The 22,061-nt window shown below is 39.3% G+C and overlaps 2 protein-coding genes and 1 long non-coding RNA gene across 4 annotated transcripts; 2 read left to right on the forward strand and 1 right to left on the reverse strand.

Annotated features, from left to right (window-relative positions):
- Window positions 1-6,622: 6,622 nt before the first annotated feature.
- On the reverse strand, window positions 6,623-7,305 carry LOC125502216. The gene is made up of 3 exons (XR_007280066.1): window positions 7,164-7,305; window positions 6,910-7,078; window positions 6,623-6,813 (listed from the first exon to the last, which is right to left on the reverse strand). It is a non-coding gene; the product is annotated as an uncharacterized LOC125502216 (long non-coding RNA).
- Window positions 7,306-13,817: 6,512 nt separating this feature from the next.
- Window positions 13,818-17,419, forward strand: LOC105693508 (FHF complex subunit HOOK interacting protein 2A-like). Its single transcript, XM_020856590.2, has 6 exons — window positions 13,818-14,047; window positions 14,241-15,482; window positions 15,569-16,019; window positions 16,101-16,461; window positions 16,543-17,043; window positions 17,115-17,419. Exons 1-6 carry the CDS (start codon window positions 13,991-13,993, stop codon window positions 17,212-17,214), a joined length of 2,712 nt encoding a protein of 903 aa, XP_020712249.2. The 5' UTR covers window positions 13,818-13,990; the 3' UTR covers window positions 17,215-17,419.
- A 611-nt stretch (window positions 17,420-18,030) lies between these two features.
- Window positions 18,031-21,599, forward strand: LOC105693392 (DALR anticodon-binding domain-containing protein 3). 2 transcript variants are annotated; one of them, XM_012413265.3, is made up of 6 exons: window positions 18,031-19,339; window positions 19,535-20,058; window positions 20,137-20,770; window positions 20,861-20,994; window positions 21,080-21,247; window positions 21,332-21,599. In XM_012413265.3, exons 2-6 carry the CDS (start codon window positions 19,762-19,764, stop codon window positions 21,449-21,451), a joined length of 1,353 nt encoding a protein of 450 aa, XP_012268688.2. In that variant the 5' UTR covers window positions 18,031-19,339; window positions 19,535-19,761; the 3' UTR covers window positions 21,452-21,599. The 2 variants fall into 2 exon arrangements, with proteins under 2 accessions (XP_012268688.2, XP_048516061.1); XM_048660104.1 differs by having other exon boundaries at window positions 20,463-20,770.
- The last annotated feature ends 462 nt before the right edge of the window (window positions 21,600-22,061 follow it).

Consider the following 22,061-nt stretch of genomic DNA (forward strand, 5'->3'; position numbering starts at 1 on the left):
AGTCTCCTCGTCTGGCTGGTCACCAACCACACGCATAAAGTGAAAAATTTCGGTAAATACAATTTTCTACCACTGTTTTTTATCTTTGACGGAGTCTTTTTTCTAATTATTCATGTTTTTCTCTTCTTGTCATTTTTAGAGCACTATTTTTCGTGGGAGTATCGAAGGAGCATTGTATCGACCTCTCATCGTACTACATCTTCTACATTCAACCTACTACACAGCTATAGTCATCAGGGAGGCAGAGACATCCGGGTAAAATCCAAGACCCCTGAGCTTGGGAACCAGCTCGGGTCCGGTTTTGGTACCGGCAGCGGTGGGGTAAGTCCCAGCAGTCAGATTTCCTCGATTTCTTTGCCAGCTCACACGATGGTGAACGCTGGCATCGGGATCGTTGTATTTTATAGAATAAGTATGTTCCCCCAATTCGCGTGGCGTGGCGGTACTTTTAGATTTTAAAATCATTTTATTAGCTCAGGTAATCGTAGGTTCGGTTGTCGTTGAGCATAGCGCACTTGCAGTTTGTAGAGTCACAGGTATAGAATTTTTTTGGAAAATTATTCAGTTAGTTGATCTATTGGTTAGTCAGTTGACAAATAGTTCATACACTATGAACTATTCAAATAAATCATCATCCACCAACCTTATGTAAGCAAGAGTGCGCGGCTCATAGGCAACGGTAAAGACCATCGTTTGATTGGCCAACGCGTTTTCTTGCATTTTATAATAATTTTTAGTGATTGATCTCGTTTTCGTCGATCACTAACTAGTAAAAAAAATTAGGCCGTTCGAATGGTGGTTCTTTACCATAGTTTCACTTTCTCGAGGAGAATCAGGTATGATCAGCAGCTCCGAGCGATTAAAAAATACGTAATTGATTTTTTGGAGATAAAAAAATTTGTCGATTCAGTTATTCTCAATTCTCATTCATTCAAAGTAATTAACTCCAACTGATTGATATGGAAACATATTTTTCAACATCTTCTTTCCTCCCTGATTCTCTTGTTAACTTTAAGTATCCGATTAAGCTTCAAGAAACTACCGCGGACATTGGATTTAGTATAGAAATAATTAAGATATAGATTGAGTGTGAAAATAATTAAGATATAAATTAAGTGTGGAAATAAATAAGATTTAAATTAAGTTTGAAAATAATTAAGGTATTTATAATAAGGTATAAGAATATTCTTGGGCAACGTTTCATCTTCCGAAGTGGAATCCTGATCGAAGAAAAATATTATTTCACTACCTATATTATTTTTTGTTAGCATTAAGAAAAAAAAAAAAAAGAATTAGTCATAAGAAACCTTACCCCAAACACACACATTTTTAAGCCCTTAATTAATATGAATTAAATTCATTCTTTTGCTTATACCATTTTCCAATACGATTTCAAATGAAATTATCGAAACATTGTTGTATTTCAATTCATGAGAATCACGTTATTCAAATCATTTCACGATTCTGGAAGTTTAATGAATTTCGGCCGATAAAACCACACACATTTAAAAATTTATAAATTACGGCTTTGGCCGGGGCAATGGAAGCCTATATTATGCACACAAAACACATATATTTATAAGTAATATAAAAAATAACAATAAATTACAATTAGGAATTAGGTTATTATTAGTTTCAATTGTTAAGTCTGCGCTCATTACCTCTAAAGTAAGTAAATTTAGATTAACGAGATCTAGGATGTCTAATCATGCATAAATTTTTCTTCCCTCACACAAATCTATCAGCCCTTTACTTTCTTTGCTCACTGTCAGTATACAAATAGATATGAGATTGATTAAAATCATTGTTCAAAGATTCTAATGACATTCTATCAAAGTACTACAAAATTTGAATCAACTAAAATCAAGTTACTAAAATCATTCAAAGATTCTCAATGTTGATTATAAATTTCGGTTCAGAAAAACACACACCTTTTCAAAATTTACTAAATTCTTTGGCTTTGGCCAGGGCATGGGCAGCCCGCACTATTTCTTTCCACACAACAGGTATGGTGAGTTTTTGAACGAGAGACCACGGCAATGAATGTGATATGTGAGTGAGATTGGTTTGAATGAGATGTATAAACACATGGGAATTTTTTTCCCTTACACACACAGCCCTTAAGCTTTTCTCGTTAAAAATATACAAATTTGAATTATTTCGGCCTAAAAAACACACACCTCTTCAAAATTACGGCTTCGGCCGAGGCATGGGCAGCCTGAACACAATTACACTTTGAAAAGACTTTTTTTTTTAATTTTTTTCATAGAGTCAGTTGTCAAAAGTTTGACAAAGCGAATGTGAATGAAATGGTTCGAAGCGCCGGCGCTGGTGTGATTCGGGGATTTCGTCAGTAAAATCATTTCTTGGATAAATATAGGTGAAAGGCAGGTATAGGTAAATTCATGCATCGCGAAGGGGTTCTATTTGGAATGTATGTGCAGTGTGAATGCGAGTATGCAACTCATAGTTTTAACCGTTGGGCCGGGTGTGGGCTTAACAAAGTGGGTAGGCAAGAAATCGGAAGTGCAACTTTTCTTTTCACAGCAATTCCAAGTGATCAATTAACTAGAGTTTATCAAATTGCGTTGGCTAATTTTTTGCAATATTTTGCTTGATATTTTTATAATAATTCTTTTCGTGCGGTCTTTTAGATCTCTTTGCTGAGATCTACTAGATGCTTTTACTTCCAATGGTTCACAAACCCAACCAAACAAATTCAATTAGATTAAGTTTTTTTCTTCCCTGTAATATTTCTGGTCACTTGGAATGGGCAAAATGCGTCCACTTTGCTCTCCGTACCAGCCGTGGTGCATGGAAGTGAGGTGGACGTTGAGCTCGAAGACGTCGCGTCGAAGAGGACCACCGACCGCCACGCCACAAATGTTCAAACCTTCCCTATTTCCACTCCCCAATGTTAATTGGAATAGAAGGATGCGATTAAAAATTGCATTTCTTCGATTTCCATTAGCATAATTATTCCAAGTCTGACGCTGCTCGCGCGGGTACATAGCGCGCGGACGAGGAATCGCATGTTATTTGTTTATATATGTTATTTCTTGTATGCCCGATTGGGCCATTTTTTAAACAATAACTAGCGTGACTTGCCATCTTGCAAGGCGCTTTAAAAACTTTGAGAGATTTTTTTTCAGGAATTTAAAGTAAAATAAAAGCCCAAGTTTCGTTGCTGCTGCTCGTACGCGCGCGGACTTGGCGCTTAAAAAATGCATCGCAACGCTTTATGCGTTTTAAACCCAAAAACCAAAAAATTGTAAGGAATCAAGTACTATTGCACCTTTTTGTGCGTGGTACTTGACTTCCAGGGGATTATTTATAAGATACTAATCAAAAGTTTACCTTTCAGATTATCAATATTAATAATATTTGCTTACAGCTCCTAATCAATATTTTTTATTTTCAGTTTTCATACTAATTTCAATTTCCTTACAGGTGTTAGGTTTCAGTTTTTAGGTCCATTGCTAATCAGATGTTATTCACAGGCTGTCTCTGGCTACTAACATGCAGTTTGCTTTCTGATTTCAGGAATCCAAACTTTCTGAAGACTCTCCAAGTTTTTTCATTCGTATCCTTGATTTTATTGTACGTACTAATCAGATGTTGTTCACAGACTGTCTCTCAATAGACTCAGGCAACAGCAAGGACGTCGTGTGATCGCATTGGTCGCGAAAATGATAGGTTTTGGAATAAATTCCCTGGTTGTGTGTCATGCAAATCTTTCGATCCAACAACGTCCTCCTTATCTTGGGAGCTTTCGATTAGCATTGGCTCCCGCACAGATCTAGCAAATTGATGGCATATCAATGAGAACGCATGAGATGAATGCGTTGTGAATTGAATTGGAAACAAAGATTTTCTTTGATGGATACTTACTCTACGCTCTGGTAGAGCTATACGAAAAAAGGCATGACATATTTATCCAAGGTATACAGGGTGAATCCTTCAACTCTGTCAACCCGTCAGGGGTATGTTGGGGCTGCTCAGACAAGCATTTTGAGGTAATACACTTATGGTCGGAAACTCCTCCTAACGGCTGTGGAGGGCTTTGGAGTTTTGTTTTAAAAATTTTTTTTTTAATTTTTTTTTGTTTTTATTTTTTTCTTTATGGTACCCAGTTTCCCTCGCGTGACGATTAACTGCAGAGAAAACTTGCCTGTGGGGAAAAGGTCGGTTTGGGAACCGTTCACGATACCAGCGTTGCGCAGCGAGTGAATTCGAATCATTGGCGCGGTACGCATAATGCACATCTGTTAGCTCGACCCAAGTAAGGCGGTTCATAATTACTCGACTTGTCATTGTACCGATGAGACACTAAGAAGTACGTTTTTGAGCGCAGAACAAACCATTACGTTCGAATCCGAGCGAAAGTAGGAGCAACCCCTGGGTACCAGAAAAAAAAAATAAATGAATAAATAAATTTTAAAAAAATCTTCAAAGCCCTCCACAGCCGTTAGGAGGAGTTTCCGACCATAAGTGTGTTACCTCAAAATGCTTGTCTGAGCAGCCCCAACATACCCCTGACGGGTTGACAGAGTTGAAGGATTCACCCTGTATACATACACGTACATATATCCACTTACTTATATATCATGTATAATTTATATTTGTACATACGAAAGGTGTAGTTTGACTCGCGCTCATTTCTCAATAACAAACGTTGAAATGAATTAGGAATTTTATTGGCGTGACCGAAATCGTATAGAACAACTGAGGAGCTCGCAGTACTATGATGGATTTATTCATTCATTTTTATTCCTGAAAGGTTTTATTCCTGCTAGCTGTATCGGCGAGTGCACAGACGTGATCAACAGCAATAGAATTCAAACGTAAAAAATCCCCAAAAAACCTCGCCTTTTGTCCGAAAAAAGTCAAAAATCGAAATTTTTTTTCGTTTTTTAAGCTTCATCTTACATGTAATCAGCTCAGGAATCAAAATCTAAAATCCAAAATCATCTACTCATGCAATCGATCAAGTAATCATCAATTATTCGCTGTTCGAAGCAGAATAATTATAAGACATCGATTGGTTCTAGTCGTAGACCCACTTTGATTCGTCGCAATCCGTGCATGGGTCGAAATATTCGAATTTCTCGGTCTACGAGGGAGCCCGAGCTGTGCTGGAGTCAGCGTAGCCAGCAGCGTAGCGCTTTGTTGTGGGTCGTCACCTTCAGGGCTGAGCAGAGGTGACGCCTCAAAACAAACCGGACGCCCGTGGCTACCTGATTCCAGCTGAGCTTGGGCTCCCTCGTAGACCGAGGAATTCGAATATTTCGACGCATGCATGGATTGCCAAAAATCAAAGTGGGTCTACGACTAGAACCACTCAATATGTCTTATAATTTTTCTGCTCCCAATACCAAATAATTGATGATGACTCGATCGATTGCATGAGTAGATGATTTTGGCTTTCAAATTTGGATTTCGGAGCTGATTATATGTGGGATTACTCTCGAAGAACCGAAAAAAAATTCGATTTTTGAGCAAAAAATTAGTCATTGTTTTAATTAGGTTTAATATGCTCTTCTTACGTATTTTGATCTCAGGAATCCGAATCTGGGAGGAAAATTGAACTATCTCTCGAATTGAACTAATTGTCTGCATTTTTGTGCGTTTTTTGGCATCAATTAGAGGATATCTCGAAGGGAAAAAATCGTCGCCTAATTTTGACAACGGATTCGTGTTCCTGAGGTCAAAATTCATGAAAAAAAGTGCCATACCATCAATTCTCAAGAAATCAAAGCTTTTGGCCAAAATCCGAGATTTTTTTCGAGGGGTACCCCTTGCGATTTTTTAAAATTTTGACCAAAATTTTTGATCGTCTGAATGGGATCGTATGGAGGTATTTTGACCTCAGAAACACGAATTTATTGTCCAAATCAAGCTACGATTTTTTCTCTTCGAGATATTCTCAAATTTGTAGCAAAAAATGCAAAAAAAATGAGGATAACTCGGTTATTTTTGAAGATAGATCAAATTTTCCTCCGGATTCGGATTCCTCAACTCAAATTACATTACGATAGTCTAAAAAATCGATTTTTCATTTTTGACCCCAAAAAGCTGAAAATCGGCAATAACTCGGTCAATTCCAGAGATGGATCCATATCTCTTGCAAATTCGGAGTTCTTAGGGCGAAATACGTGAGAAAAGCATGATTGACCCAATTAAAAAGAAGATTGTTTTTTTTGCTTGAAAATCGGAATTTTTCTTGGTTCTTCAAAACTAATCTAACATATAATCAGTTGAGAAATCCAAATTTGAAAGCCAGAATCATCTACTCATGCAATCGATCGAGTAATCAGCGATTATTCGCTGTTCGAAGCAGAATAATTATAAGACATCGATTGGTTCTAGTCGTAGACCCACATAGATTCGTCGCAATCCATGCGAGGGTCGAAATATTCGAATTTCCGAATTCACCAGCAAACCCAAGCTTAGCTAGAGTCAAGTAGCCACGGGCGCGCGGTTTGTTTTGAGGCGTCACCTCTGCTCAGCCCTGAAGGTGACGACCCACAACAAAGTGCTACCCTGCTGGCTACGCTGACTCCAGCACAGCTCGGGCTCCCTCGTAGACCGAGAAATTCGAATATTTCGACCCATGCACGGATTGCGACGAATCAAAGTGGGTCTACGACTAAAAATAATCGATATGTCTTATAATTTTTATGCTCCCAACAGCTAATAATTGATGAATAATTAGCTCATTAATCGACCAGTCGTTGGATAAATTGGACTTGAATTTGTCGAGTCAATTGTGCCACGACCCGAAACCATCGGAATATCTTGATATTTCTACGTCTGCAACAAACGATTGGCTTATTAATCGACCGGTCGTTGGATAAATTCAATTAGGAAGCAGTTGTGGATTCTCAAACTCAAAATACATGACGATACCTATATTACGGCTTCAGGAAAACGAGCGTGTCGACTGGACCGAGCAATTCCTGATACTCGTCGAGAGATCTCCATTTTTCCGTTCAGAAATGCGACAAAATGGACAACACGTGCGAAGTTCTGTCAAAGAGCAGCATCGCAAATCGAACGAAGAACCCCAACGATTTTTCTGAAACAAGTACAAGATATCTATGGTACAAGTCTTGGAATGTTTATAGATTACCGGATACTGGAGGAGCCAGAAACTAACAAACCTGCATTTTTCATTTAGACGCTGTATCCATATTAAAATAAGACTCACACGTAACTTCGCAGTTGCTTGGATTTATTGTCCAGGCCCGAAAATTGCAAATACCTGAAGACTGTAGCCTCTGATCCTCTGGGTTTTTTCCGTGTCGAGACCAAGAATGCAATTACCTGGACAAAGGAGTAAATTCAATGACATGTCATCATTAGTATTCGTCAACATCAGGGTTGTGTTCAACTTCGATTTAAAGAACATGCTCCGATGGAACGTCAAGGGTGTGTCACGAGTTTTTGATCAGTAAGTTATCGGATCTGATACCGACCGATGACGATGAATTGTTCGTAGGAAATATACCCTATGCGGATTCGCCGACCGATGTCCATGGACCGACCGATGACGATGAATTGTTCGTAGGTAACTTACCCTATGCGGAGTTGCTTACCGATGACGATGAATTGTTCGTAGGTAACTTACCCCATGTGGACTTGCGCTGAAATCAGTTTTTGAAAAGTCCATCAGATAGCACTAGTTTTTGTAGTTCACGAAAATTCCGCGACTTAGCGCTAGCTGTATCGGCGAATGCGCAGACGTGACCAACAGCGGTGAAATTCAAACATAACATATCCCCGAAATAAAGAATCCCCAAAAAACCTCGCCCTTTGTCCGAAAAAAGTCGAAAATCGATTTTTTTTTCGGTTTTTTGAGCTTCATCTTATATATAATCAGCTCAGGGATCCAAATTTAAAAGCCAAAATCATCTACTCATGCAATCGATCGAGTCATTATCAATTATTCGCTGTCCGAAGCAGAATAATTATAAGACATCGTTCGGTTTTAGTCGTAGACCCACTTTGATTCGTCGCAATCCGTGCATGGGTCGAAATATTCGAATTTCTCGGTCTACGAGGGAGCCCGAGCTGTGCTGGAGTCAGCGTAGCCAGCAGGGTAGCACTTTGTTGTGGGTCGTCACCTTCAGGGCTGAGCAGAGGTGACGCCTCAAAACAAACCGCGCGCCCGTGGCTACTTGACTCTAGCTAAGCTTGGGTTTGCTGGTGAATTCGGAAATTCGAATATTTCGACCCTCGCATGGATTGCGACGAATCTATGTGGGTCTACGACTAGAACCAATCGATGTCTTATAATTATTCTGCTTCGAACAGCGAATAATCGATGATTACTCGATCGATTGCATGAGTAGATGATTCTGGCTTTCAAATTTGGATTTCTCAACTGATTATATGTTAGATTACTTTTGAAGAACCAAGAAAAATTCCGATTTTCAAGCAAAAAAAACAATCTTCTTTGTAATTGGGTCAATCATGCTTTTCTCACGTATTTTGCCCTAAGAACTCCGAATTTGCAAGAGATATGGATCCATCTCTGGAATTGACCGAGTTATTGCCGATTTACAGCTTTTTGGGGTCAAAAATGAAAAATCGATTTTTTAGACTATCGTAATGTAATTTGAGTTGAGGAATCCGAATCCGGAGAAAAATTTGATCTATCTTCGAAAATAACCGAGTTATCCTCATTTTTTTTGCATTTTTTGGTACAAATTTGAGAATATCTCGAAGAGAAACAATCGTAGCTTAATTTGGACAATAAATTCGTGTTTCTGAGGTCAAAATACCTCCATACGATCCCATTCAGACGATCAAAAATTTCGGTCAAAATTTTAAAAAATCGCAAGGGGTACCCCTTGAAAAAATCTCGGATTTTGGCCAAAAGCTTTGATTTCTTGAGAATTGATGGTATGGCACTTTTTTTCATGAATTTTGACCTCAGGAACACGAATCCGTTGTCAAAATTAGGCGACGATTTTTTTCCTTCGAGATATCCTCTAATTGATGCCAAAAAACGCACAAAAATGCAGACAATTAGTTCAATTCGAGAGATAGTTCAATTTTCCTCCCAGATTCGGATTCCTGAGATCAAAATACGTGAGACAAGCATGATGAACCCATTGAAGACAATGATTCATGTTTTTCTCAGCAATCGAATTTTTTTTTTGGTTCTTCGAGAGTTATCTCACATAATATCAGCTCAGGAATCCAAATCTGAAAGCCAGAATCATCTACTCATGCAATCGATCGAGTGATCATCAATTATTCGGTATTGGGAGCAGAAAAATTATAAGACATATTGAGTGGTTCGAGTCGTAGACCCACTCTGATTTTTGGCAATCCATGCATGCGTCGAAATATTCGAATTCCTCGGTCTACGAGGGAGCCCAAGCTCAGCTGGAATCAGGTAGCCACGGGCGTGCGGTTTGTTTTGAGGCGTCACCTCTGCTCAGCCCTGAAGGTGACGACGCACAACAAAGCGCTACGCTGCTGGCTATGCTGACTCCAGCACAGCTCGGGCTCCCTCGTAGACCGAGAAGTTCGAATATTTCGACCCATGCACGGATTGCGACGAATCAAAGTGGGTCTACGACTGAAACCACTCGATATGTCTTATAATTATTCTTCTCTCGACAGCGAATAATTAATGATTATGTGATCGAATGCATGAGTAGATGATTTTGGCTTTCAGATTTGCATTCCCGAGCTGATTATATGTGAGATTAAGCTTGAAGAACCAAAAAAAAATTCGATTTTCGACTTTTTCGGACAAAGGACGAGGTTTTTTGGGGATTTTTGACGGGTCCTGACGTATTAGGGTGGTTTGTTCACGATTTTTGGCGGTTTTCTATCCAAAGGGGTGGTTCATTGGCGATTTTTTGCTTCTTCTGGAAGAGAGGAAAGGTTTTTTGGCGATCATTGACGATTTTCGACCGGAAGATAAGATTTTCTGGCGATTTTCGGCTTTTCCTACCAGCAGGGCCAGTTTTGAGGTGATATTTTTTCTCAGATTTGGAGCCCAGAAATCCGACTGTGCTCGCGAGAATATTTTGCTCGATTAATTAATCGAGTAATCGCAAATTTTTCACTGAAATGAGCAGAGAAATTGAAATATCTCTGTAGCTTTGAGTCGGAAAAAAATAGGAAAAAATCGCAAAAAATCAGAAAATAATCAGGAATTAATGTAGGATGACGTACCTTCGGTTCTGGATCACAGGGAACCTCCAGGAAGGCCGGGAAATGCAGTAATTGGCGGATCAATTGAAAAATTGACTCAAAATCGAAAAGAAATCAGGAAAGGAAGGAAAAAATAGAAAATATTCGGTCAACATCTGGAAACAAGTCTAAGGTCGTGTTACTCTAGCTGCAGGGCGTCAAAAACTCACAGGACATGGAGGAAGTCCACTAATTCATTCAAAATGAGATAAAACTTGAGAAAGATTCAGGAGAAGAGGGGAAAATAATAAATAATGATGACGGAGCAGTAGTTGTATGTATTTTGATCTTGAAAACAAGAATCTGATTACATAATTGAACAACGACTAGGAGCTATCAAGGTATTACAATTTTTTGACTTCTCAAAGCAGTAGAGTACAGCAGTCAATCAATTTAAACAGAGGATTAGTATTACCATCGTTTCTGGGCCCTCAACACGTAGAAGTGCCAAAACTTCAGGGACTAGACTTCATTATTGACTCGTATATCGATAAACGACCAGAGTCTCACAGATACTGCAATATTGCTAACACAATACAGGATGCGTTTCGAATGTTTCAAAATACCTTATTCTAATACATTTCGAACTTAAGAACATAAATCCGACGAATTAAGTGAGCCACGACTCAAAGCTACAGAGATATTTCAATTTCTCTGCTCGTTACAGTGAAAAATTTGCGATTACGATTTGGGAGGAGGAAAATTATAAGACATATCAAGTGGTTTTAGTCGTAGACCCACTTTGATTCGTCGCGATCCATGCATGCGTCGGAATATTTGAATTTCTCGGTCTACAAGGGACCTAAACTGGAGTCAGGTAGCCAGCAGCTAGCGTTTTGTTGTGAGACGTCACCTTCGGGGCTGAGCAGAGGTCACGCCCCACAACATACCGCGCGCCCCTGGCTACGCTGACTCCAGCACAGCTCGGGCTCCCTCGTAGACCGAGAAATTCGAATATTTCGACCCATGCACGGATTGCGACAAATCAAAGTGGGTCTACGACTAAAAATAATCGATATGTCTTATAATTTTTATGCTCCCAACAGCGAATAATTGATGAATAATTAGCTCATCAATCGACCGGCCGTTGGATAAATTGGACTTGAATTCGTCGAGTCAATTGTGCCACGACCCGAAACCATCGGAATATCTTGATATTTCTACGTCTGCAACAAACGATTGGCTTATTAATCGACCGGTCGTTGGATAAATTAAATTAGGAAGCAGTTGTGGATTCTCAAACTCCAAATACATGACGATACCTATATTACGGCTTCAGGAAAACGAGCGTGTCGACTGGACCGAGCAATTCCTGATACTCGTCGAGAGATCTCCATTTTTCCGTTCAGAAATGCGACAAAATGGACATAACGTGCGAAGTTCTGTCAAAGAGCAGCATCGCGAATCGAACGGAGAACCCCAACGATTTTTCTGAAACAAGTACAAATAATAAAATATTTATAGATTACCGGATGCTTGAGGAGCCAGGAACCAACAAACCTGCATTTTTCATTGAGACGCTTCATCCACATTAAGATAAAACTGACACGTAGCTTCGATGTTCCTTGGTTTCATTGTCCAGCCTCAAAACTTGCAAACGTCTGAAGACTGTAGCCTCTGATCGTCTGACTGTTTCCCATTTCGAGACCAAGAACGCAATTACCTGAATAAAGGAGTAATTATAATGACATGGCATCTTTACTATTCGCAAACGACAGGGTTGTGTTCAACTTCAATGTAGAGGCTATGCTCCGATAAAACGTCAAAGATGTGTTACGAGTTTTTGATAAGTAAGTTATCAGATCTGATACGGACTGATGACTTCGGAACGATCGTAGGTAAATTATCCCATGCGGATTTGCCGACCGATATCCATAGACCGACCGATGACGATGAGTTGTTCGTAGGTAACTTACCCTATGCGAATATGCCGACCGATACTCATAGACCGACCGATGACGATGAATATTTCGTAGGTAATTTACCCCATGTGGAATTGCGCTGAAATCAGTTTTCGCAAAGTCCATCAGATAGCACTAGTTTTCATAGTTCACGAAAATCCCGCCACATAGCGCTAGCTGTTTCGGCGAGTGCGGCCACGTGACCAGCGGCGGTAAAATTCAAACATATTTTAAAAAATCGCAATCTCCTGCCCTCAGATTCTCCATTTCATCCTTCAGATCCTCTTTGCTCAGGTGTCTACACTTGTACTTTGGTGTTTGCCTGAGCCTCAACGATTCTTGTCCTAAGAGTTCCAGTCTATTGTTTAAACAGAAACAGCGGTCAGTGGAACCATTCAGGAGGTAAACTTTTTGGACCTGCTCACTACAGAGGATGGAAGTATCAGAGATTGTAACAGGTGGATTAATACTAACGAAAGAGATATTGGAATAGTTACTCGTATAACTCCAGACGTTTTGATAGAAAGCATTGAGTAACTATACTTCGTACTAAGTATAGTTACTCAATGTAGAAACTAAGGGCCCACAGGTCCACCCTTTGTCGAGCCTGTGTGCGGAATGATTCCAGCCCAAAATAGATCCTCTTGGAGGTTACCGGCAGCATCTGGTACGAGACCTGTTTAATTCGTATCTTCTAAGGGCAGCTTGCGGCTCGTCGCTAGTGACCGAACTGCTCCGAGTCAGCCCAAGGCCCGTAGCCACTAGGAGAGTCCACATCAAACACACTTGGCGAACTTCGCTCCTAAACGCTATAATTCGTCTCAACAATCACGCAGAATCAATACAGAGATCAGTGGTCTCGCTAGATTTCGACAAAATATATGATTACATTTTCAATTGTACGTTCAAACTGACGTGAAAATTATTCTTCCTCATAACTCTGGAGAGTGAAAAACCGGTTCTCTTCCTTTTTGCTACACACTACCTACGAGGTATGGATGTGTCCGTGGTGCAAGCTCGATCAGCGCGTTATAGAACCGTGGTTATAGCTCTTTAGTACCGCGTTCATCGTGACCTCTGACGTGATCCACTTACGTTGGTATCACTACGCGCAAGTTTCATCACCATTGATTGGGCCACTTGATATAATTTAGCTGTACAAGATCACTGAAAGTCCTCGCCAATTCGCTGTCCAAGTTCTACTGTATTCATATTTTAATTGCTTCTCCAATGAAACGGATGTTTCCTCTTCCTCTTTTTCTTTCCAAGGTGCAGACTAATTGTTGTTGAATGAAAACATACGACACCCGGCGAACGTTGTTCGCCAAGCATAAGCGCAGTGATGTGTGCTATAATGGTCGCAGTATAGGGAATAATACTACTATATTCCCTATACTGTGGTTAAACACACTTGGCGTACGTCGCACCTCAATGCTATAATTCGTTTCAACAATCACGCAGAATTAATACAGAGATTAGTGGTCTCGCTATATTTTGACAGAATATATGATTACGTTTTCAATTGTACGTATGGACGATCAAACTTACGTGGAAAATTATTTTTTCTCATAACTCTGGAGAGTGAAAAGCCGGTTCTCTTCCTCTTTGCTACACACTACCAACGGAGGTATCGTATGTGTCTGTGATGCAAGCTCGACTAGCGCGTAATAGAACCATAGCTCTTTAGTACCGCGTAACCAAAACGCGCTACTCATGGTGTAAATTTCATAGTAATCAACGAATTTCGTTGATAGTAACGAGTAGTAACGAGAGAGCGGAAGAAAAATGTCTACGGTGGATGCACGTGACAAGCGCCGAGACTTTGCATGATCAAATACTGACTAAATTTTCTGGAGTTACCGTGCTAATAGAAAATGATCAGTAGTTTTCATGCTGCGTTAAAAAATGCTGTGGACGTGGTGAGTTATAATGTATGTTCGTCTCTAACCGATCGTTATTTGCTAACTTCATCTGGAACAAAGATTCCGGAGTTCGAAATAGTACCGTCAATTTCAATCTTTGTATCAATGCAGCTATGAGGCAGGAACAAGACTTTGTAACCAGAAAGTTGAGCCTCTGTAATTCTATCAAATTAAATAACTCTGAGCTTGATCATTTTTTCAGGTTGCTCCACCGGCAACAGCCTTGGACGACTTTACGTACCACTGGAAACAGTTGATGAATTTTTACGTGAATCATTTGACCAACTGTAAATTACCGATAGAATCTACAAACATTCCACATCACCTGGACCGATTACTCGGGATCCTGTTGAGTGAAGAAAACTTGCTAGGATCAGAAAATCCTGGGCCATGCTTAGAATATTTACTACAGCATCGTCTTTTGGACTTGCTAGCCACTTTAGCTAGCGCTGAGACACCACCAGGAATGAGATTGATCTGCTTATCGTTCTTCAAGAGGCTCCTGACCCGACTACAGCATCCACTGCTTCCTCATGTTTCAATTCACAGCCCTGTTCAGAGATTGATTACATTCTGCAATGGAAATGTTGCCTCCCCTACTGAAAACGAAGAAATACAATTTCTTGTGGCTCTTTGCTTCTTAATATGCAAATATCCAAACCTCATATTTGTTATGAATAATGTTGAAATACCACAACAGAGGCCAAAATTTGTAGTTAATTCGGCTCGAAACAAATTAGACACGCAACAAATTACATATGCACCTACAAGGACCAGGAACAACTCTAATCCATTGTTCGAGCCTCTGAACATGCAAGCAGTCACTTTAATAAATCCCAATTTCCATCATTCTGACAATGGAAAAAAGCTATCCAGCACATCCAGTCGACACTCGGCCAAGAGTAGGGATTTTAGGGTAAATTCCAGCAAACAAATGCCATACATGGACGACACTTTAAATTTGAATTCTATGGAACATGAGAGGAAAGTATCCAATCTTTCTAATGTCCCTCACGGGAGGAATGAAGTAGAGTCTACGTCAAATAGTCCTAATTCTTTGAAAAATTACGTCAGATTCCTCTCACCATCAGATAATGTAGCTCATCAAGCAGCCGAAGTGGATGAAAAGTGCTCACAGCATACTTTGATAGGATCTACAGAGACTATGAAAGGACTTGGGTCAAAAATTCAAGATGTCAGACAGTCACAAATAGAATTGAAAGGTGATTCGTTACACCTCACTGCATCCTCAAGCCTGGATAAGATGGTTGCTCACTGTGAGATGTTTGAAAATATGTCCAGGGCGTTCGGCACCGACTGTCACCCAAATAATAGAGCCAAACATCATAGTGAAAATTTGCAGTATTCTTCAAATGGTACATCACCGACAAGAAGCTCTAAATGCCTATTACTAGATGCTTTGATAAGCTATCTAAATAGCGCAGTAGGTATCTAAATCTAGAACCCACATATTAAATCATTCTATGATTTTCGTACGTTCTAACTTTTTGTGCATTCTATCTGTTCTAGGACAATATGGTCAGAGTGAAGGCTTGTGAAGGAATAATGGTCTTGGCATCATTACAAGATCCCTTGTTTGCTCGTATCATTGTGAAGAGTGAATTGCCATTTGCATTATCCAGTAGACTAGAAAATTTGTTTAATCTTATACCGGCTCATGTTGATCCAAATGAAATTGACGAAGTCAATGTAACTTGGGGATTAGATTCCCCGCTTTGGACTAGTGAAAACGAATTTCCTGGATGTAGACAACTTGCTGCATTTTTCATGTGGCTTGATTATTGCGACCAGCTAACTAGAGAGGCTTATCCAGTAGTTGGAGAAGTTCTTGCTGAAAACATCCATGTGATGTTCTTTCAAAAAGTGTTGACTCCTGCCCTTTCTGATCATCATGTTGTGCTAATCACTGCGCTCATTACAAAATGTTTGAAGGATATGAGATCGCCACTTCTGAACACTGGTAGATTGATTATCCTTATTTCAACTGTAGTTAGCTGAAACCATAGCGAATAAGCAATGCTTTCTACTCGACATTTTATAGAGATGAATTACTGGCTTGTGGGTCATCGCAGGGATCCCGAATTACCTGGTATTCAACCCTTCCCTGTGATGCATCAGTTAATAAAAAACTGCTACGAGGGCAGTGATGATTTAATTCTTGAAACATTGAGGTTATTCGGAGAAATAATCGAGAGACGACACGAGCATGTCCTACATTGCTTAGTTCTCACTCATCTAACATCTAGGGGATACTACAATAGTGGAGCAGCTGACTGTGCTATCGCTTCTTGGAGTGACGAAGAAGATGAAAGAGAAAAAACCAGGTGTAGCTTAGACTTATCGTATAAACAAAATCATAGTCGAACATTGGCACCCTCAAACATTCACAGAATCGTAAATTGGTAGGGTTTAATCGTTTTCCTTATACCTACATGTTATACCTCTCCCTCAGGTCCCCTATGAAAGTTTTGGTTTCTGTTCAGCTTTCTATCCCTTCTACCCAGAGTGCTACAGTCGGACTTGGATGCGAATAATTACGAGCAATATATCACCGATTGGGAAAAGCAGTACTCTTCAGTCCTAACTGAGTGTGCATTGTTGTCTTGGCCCCTGGAAGCAGTGAAAATGGATGACTTGGCTAGTTTGGACTCGAGACCTGAGGCTGATCATTGCACGCCTAGATTTTATCCAGGGGAATTCTTAACTATGCTTTTCGAGAAAATTACCAACATTCCCCACCAGAAATATGACATTAATCTTCAATTGACTGTGCTAGTATCAAGGCTGGCGCTGCTGCCGCACCCATATGTCCATGAATTTCTGCTGAATCCTTTGCTACCCCTAACACCAGGAACTAAAAGTTTGTTCGGGTGTTTACAGCAGGTTGTAAAGTACCTTGCAATCGAGGTTACTAAGGTGAAGGGCTATAAACAAATTTTAAAAGACATACGGCTTAAGTTGCTGCAAGATTCAAATGACAACCAGTAAGTAAACAGTACTTCTCCGATTCAAACTATCATAACTATTGTGACGTGATGAATATTTTGCTTTGCAGAGAAAAAGAGGACATTCTCTTTGAAAGCGTCATTATCACTGAAGAATTTTGCAAGGAGCTCGCAGCTATATCTTACGTGAAATATTATCGTTCCATGTGAAGTTTGAAAACTCAATCCGTAACATCTTGAAATGAATGTTGACCCTTGAAGGGTAAATTTTCATGCAAGCGTTAATCGTGCTTGGAAGCATAAAAGTTTCATGCAATTGGCGACGGAATAGACGCTCTGAAAAGACATTTGATCGTGAGTAGCTATGTGACCTGTGATAATAAAATCCGATGTGACAACGTCAAAATCAGATCAAGTTATGTTTCTCTATTTCAAAATATATCCTACAATCTGAAAATTTTTTCCATATAAACCGATTCATCGCTGCAGCGATACATCGAACACAAGTAATTTAACATCTTCTCTCGGTGGCGGATGCTCTCAAGATAAACGTCCTAGTGGTCTGAAAATAAGGAAACGGTGAATGTATTTCAAACTTGTAAATGTGGCCTTCCGTTCAACTACGAATATTAAATGAAATTTGAAGATGTATTATCGAAAAAAATTGATAAATCGGTATGATTTCTGGTCTTGCGTCGAAGGAAGTAGTCAGTAGTTCGAAATTGAGAGCTGAAAACTTATTCGAATATTCACCTTGTCAACGATCAGTCATCGGATATTCCACGAAATATTTGAATTTGCAATCACGCTGTGAAGTATCTGATTATTGTAGCGCCTTCAGTAGGACTCGGAGCGATGTGATGTAGCGCTTCAACTACCTTATTTTCTTTTATGATTATTATACCTGTGTATGTGAATAACTAATACCATCCACGATACGTACAAAATCAAAGTATCAAGACATTCGCCAAGACAGTGCCAAGCACCGCATTTTTCAATTTGTTTCGTTAACATTTTTTTTTCAACTTTTTGAATCAACGATCCAGTTTTTTTTCATTCCTCAAGTTCCTATTTCTTCTAAATGTGAGTAGGGTAAAATTCTTTTTTCATCTCAGCTTGGGGGTAAAATTTGTAGCTTAGATAACAAAAAAAATTTCGATTAAAAAAAAACAAACACCTCTCTCAATATTTAGAGGTGGCCCACTAATTTTGAAAATTATTAAGGAATGTGAATTGCCGAATATCATAGATATATACATAGGATATGATCGTTTCCAACTGAACTTCTACTCTGATACAAAAACAGAGATATGTAGTTTAAAATTTTGTTTGGAAGAATATCCTGAAGATGTTGATATCAGTCTTCTAGGGTAGCTTAAACATTTCCATATCTACGTGAAGACACACCATACAGCCAATGAACGTAACTCAAACCACAGGATCTATACCAAATAATTTTTCAAGATAAACTAAATTTGGCATTTCCTGATGTACAGACAACGTTACGGTTGTTTTTGAGTCTGATGGTTACCAATTGTTCAGGGAAACGATCTTTTTCGCAGTTGAAGCGTTTAGAAAATGAACTGCGGACAACCCTGCTCCAAGAAAGATTATCGGACCTTGCTATCTTGTGTATAGAAGCCTAAAAACTTCGGACTTTATCATTTGAAGATATTATTGTTCACTTTGCGGAGCTCAAGTCTCGTAAAAAAACTTTGCAGCAATAAGTATAAATGAAAAATATGAAAGGACAATGAAAAAATATATAAAAGCAAAGAACAGAAAGAAAACAAAATAAAAGCAACAAATACAAAAAAAAAGGTTGACGCAGAAAACACGAAAAAAAAGAAATAGTTAAAAACCACAGAAAAAATGAGTAAAAACAAAACCCCATCGATAGATTTCTACGTTGTCACGGGAATTGGGCTTGATTCACTAAGAGGAATCATGATAAATACATTTACATATCGTTTTGGGGCCTCCAACATATTATAGCTTAGGGCCTTCGTATAACTTTTTGTTAATTCGGCCCTGTCCCAAGCTAATTGTAAGAGAGAAAAGAAAATTTTGTTTTTTTGCCCCACCCTACTTTGGACGTGATGCGAAGTTACATGTATACGTGCTCGGCGCTACACTAGTTATGCTTGAATATTATACATGCCGCATTGTTTTGCACGGGAGGTGGCTTTTGGGCAGCTACTTGTTACGTCTGGAGGGGAACAGTACTTTTAAACCTAATATTGAACTATTGCTTCTTCGGCGTAACGATGATTTACAATCTTACAATCAGTGGCACACGCGCATACCAGAGGTGAAGCTGAGCGTTGCGATAGAGGTAATTTAATTTGTATATTGTCACGATAACCATGGAGGCAATAACCTGTTTTGAATAAAAATTATACATTTTCTCCGCAAACTGTAATTTATTTGTAGTTCATCGTGGAAAACATAGATTATCGATCGATAAGATTTAATTAATACCTCGCAATTGTTGTAATTTGCACTAGCGAAAGACTTCTTTCTCTCTCAGGGTGCAAGAAACGCCTGGTCGCGTACCGGGAAAATGCCATTTAGAAATTTCGCAAAATGAATAACGGTCGCCCATCCTCTTAGCTGTCGCCTACCGTCGTGACAGTAGCAGAGCAACAGCCTTGGGAGAACTATAGTGCTCCAGCTAGTAGCCTCATTGTCAGTGCGACGAACTGTATCGTGCTTCTCATTGCTACTGCAGCCAATCGATGAAAAAACAAAATACTGATGTGTGTCAACTACAAAATGGGGAATAGTCTGGACTTGAAAATAGAAGAGTTCGTAAAACATCTTCAGCGGTTGTTATTGGGCGTCGACGACGAAACGAGAAAACGTTCATCAATCATTAAAGTGAACAATGATAATCTATCGACACATGGGGCTCTTTGTTTTCCTACTTGCATCGAGACTTGGAAGAAAGTATTTCCAAAAAGTTTAGAGCCCGGCTTACGTTGTAGAGATATATTGGAATACTACCTTATTAGAAACGGAATCGCATACGATGACGAGCAGATCACAGAAAAGGTGAGATCAAGTCCGGAGAGTATAACCTAAAAATATTCTAACCGGTGATTTTTTGTTCTTTTTCACCGGACACTTCAGGCTTTCCAGAGCGTGATTCGAGCAAGTAGCGATTGGTATACAAAAATTGCGAAGTGCGTCATTGAGAACAAAAGAGTTAGCGTTTTTTTGAACAGAGAACAAACTTTTGCTAATACCGTCTCTCGAGTTCTGGCTCGAGGTGACAGCTACGGAGAGTTTGAGTCGAGAAATGAGTGCTTTTATTTTAATGTCATCCCAGACAGAAACTCTGAGCTAACAAATCTAAGATTACGTCTAATTAAAGGTGTGACTGAGAATGTACTAAAGGCTCATGGATGCCAAATGTCCAATAATATCAATAGCCAAAATTATAACATCACTGTTAGGTCTGGAAATAATGTCTCCGAAAATGAATCTAAAGTATTACTCTGCGGCGTCGTAAAGAGCATGGAGACAAAAGCAAAGGATACAGCTCTCACAGAAGCAGAATATTTGAGACAAAGACTGGCAGAATTATCCAAAATGTCAAATCACAAACGCATTATCTCTGGTGAGCACGGATGCCCCAACACTGTACTGTTCCAGCAAATTGCAGATGCTGCGATTGCGCTTGAATTTTTGGCCGTGAGACCAAATCGTGCTCTGACAATCTCTTCAAGTTCTGCGTTATACAAGAGTTCTCTTAACCTTAAGGGTAGGTCTGATTTATTTGTGTTCTCCTTTTGAATGTGTTTAGGAAGTTTTTCCATTTTTCATCAAAAGCAAATATTTTTGTGCATTTTAGGCTCCTTATTCATCCTCTACAACACAGCCAGAATTTCAGCCATATTTCATAAATTTGAAGACGAATGTTCTAATGGGAATTATCCAAGTTTACCAAATATTGAGAATGTGGATTTCTCACTATTAGATCAAGAGGTTTGGCTAATATAGGCAATTGGACCCCTATGGTGAGTTTTTTCAATCATGAGTACGGATCCGAAATTTTTTTTTTTGATTCTAGGAAGAGTGGGAGCTGTTGTACAATTTTCTACTTGGCTATCCAGAGATGCTTAAAAGTTGTGCGCGATTAGATGTAAACCTGGAAATTTGCCCGCAGTATATTTGTTCGTTTTTGTCGCACTTGTGTAATAAATTTAGCGCATATTATCGACGAGTTCGGATCCTAACCGTAGGAGAATTTTGAAATAGTTTTATTTACAAACATGGAGAGGAGAAAGATTGTGTTCATTCGTGTCTTTTCTTATTCTAACAGGAGGGAAGAGATCATTTGATGCCAACGATGATGGCTAGATTGTACCTACTCAAGGCTGTACAAATAGTGACGTGTAACGCTTTGAGGTTAATAAATACAAATCCAGTTTCGCAGATGTAAGGATAATTCTTGTGCTTCAAGATAAGCGAATTACACGAGACCGTAGTTTATGATTATAACCATGGAAGAAAGTTCTGATGTTATTTTGTGATTATTGTGAATTGACCTCACCTCACAGTGACCTTAATATAATTTGTGGAGGAAACAATGCCGAGTCACTTCTTCTTTGCATGAAGTAACGGTCACCCACAATTTTAAATGTATCTAATTTCACGTATCATTCCATCATGTTTTCGTTCTATTTTATTCGTGCGATAAAATTTTGATGCATTCGATGTTGAAGCCGATGAATAAGTTTTTCTCGGAATTCACAATCATGACATAGTCTGTTGATCATGAAATTTGTGATACCGAATGGAGTAACTAACGCATTCCAATTCGGTTTCGAAATCAGAAAATATTAGGCTCAGAGAAGATCTATAAGTGTATAGCCTGGGTAATGCGTTGGTTGCTTGCGCGCGGTGGATCGGATTATTGACAATTATCTTTTGGGCTATGGCCAGTGTATTAGGCCTAGTAAAATTTGGTCCGTCTGTTATGTACATATTTACGTACGTGCGCATAGTTTGATCGATAGTGGTCAGACCTGATTGTGGTATGAATTCAATGG

This window comes from Athalia rosae, chromosome 1, assembly GCF_917208135.1.
Source record: "Athalia rosae chromosome 1, iyAthRosa1.1, whole genome shotgun sequence".
Lineage (NCBI taxonomy): Eukaryota > Metazoa > Arthropoda > Insecta > Hymenoptera > Athaliidae > Athalia > Athalia rosae.

Coding starts and splice junctions, on each gene's coding strand:
- LOC105693508 (XM_020856590.2), top strand. CDS start 13,991: ATGATCAGTAGTTTTCATGCTGCGTTAAAAAATGCTGTGGACGTGGTG. Junction 16,462..16,542: donor ATTCACAGAATCGTAAATTG/GTAGGGTTTAAT, acceptor GTTTCTGTTCAG/CTTTCTATCCCTTCTACCCA. Junction 17,044..17,114: donor CAAGATTCAAATGACAACCA/GTAAGTAAACAG, acceptor TTTGCTTTGCAG/AGAAAAAGAGGACATTCTCT.
- LOC105693392 (XM_012413265.3), top strand. CDS start 19,762: ATGTGTGTCAACTACAAAATGGGGAATAGTCTGGACTTGAAAATAGAA. Junction 20,771..20,860: donor GAGTTCTCTTAACCTTAAGG/GTAGGTCTGATT, acceptor TGTGCATTTTAG/GCTCCTTATTCATCCTCTAC. Junction 21,248..21,331: donor GACGAGTTCGGATCCTAACC/GTAGGAGAATTT, acceptor TTATTCTAACAG/GAGGGAAGAGATCATTTGAT.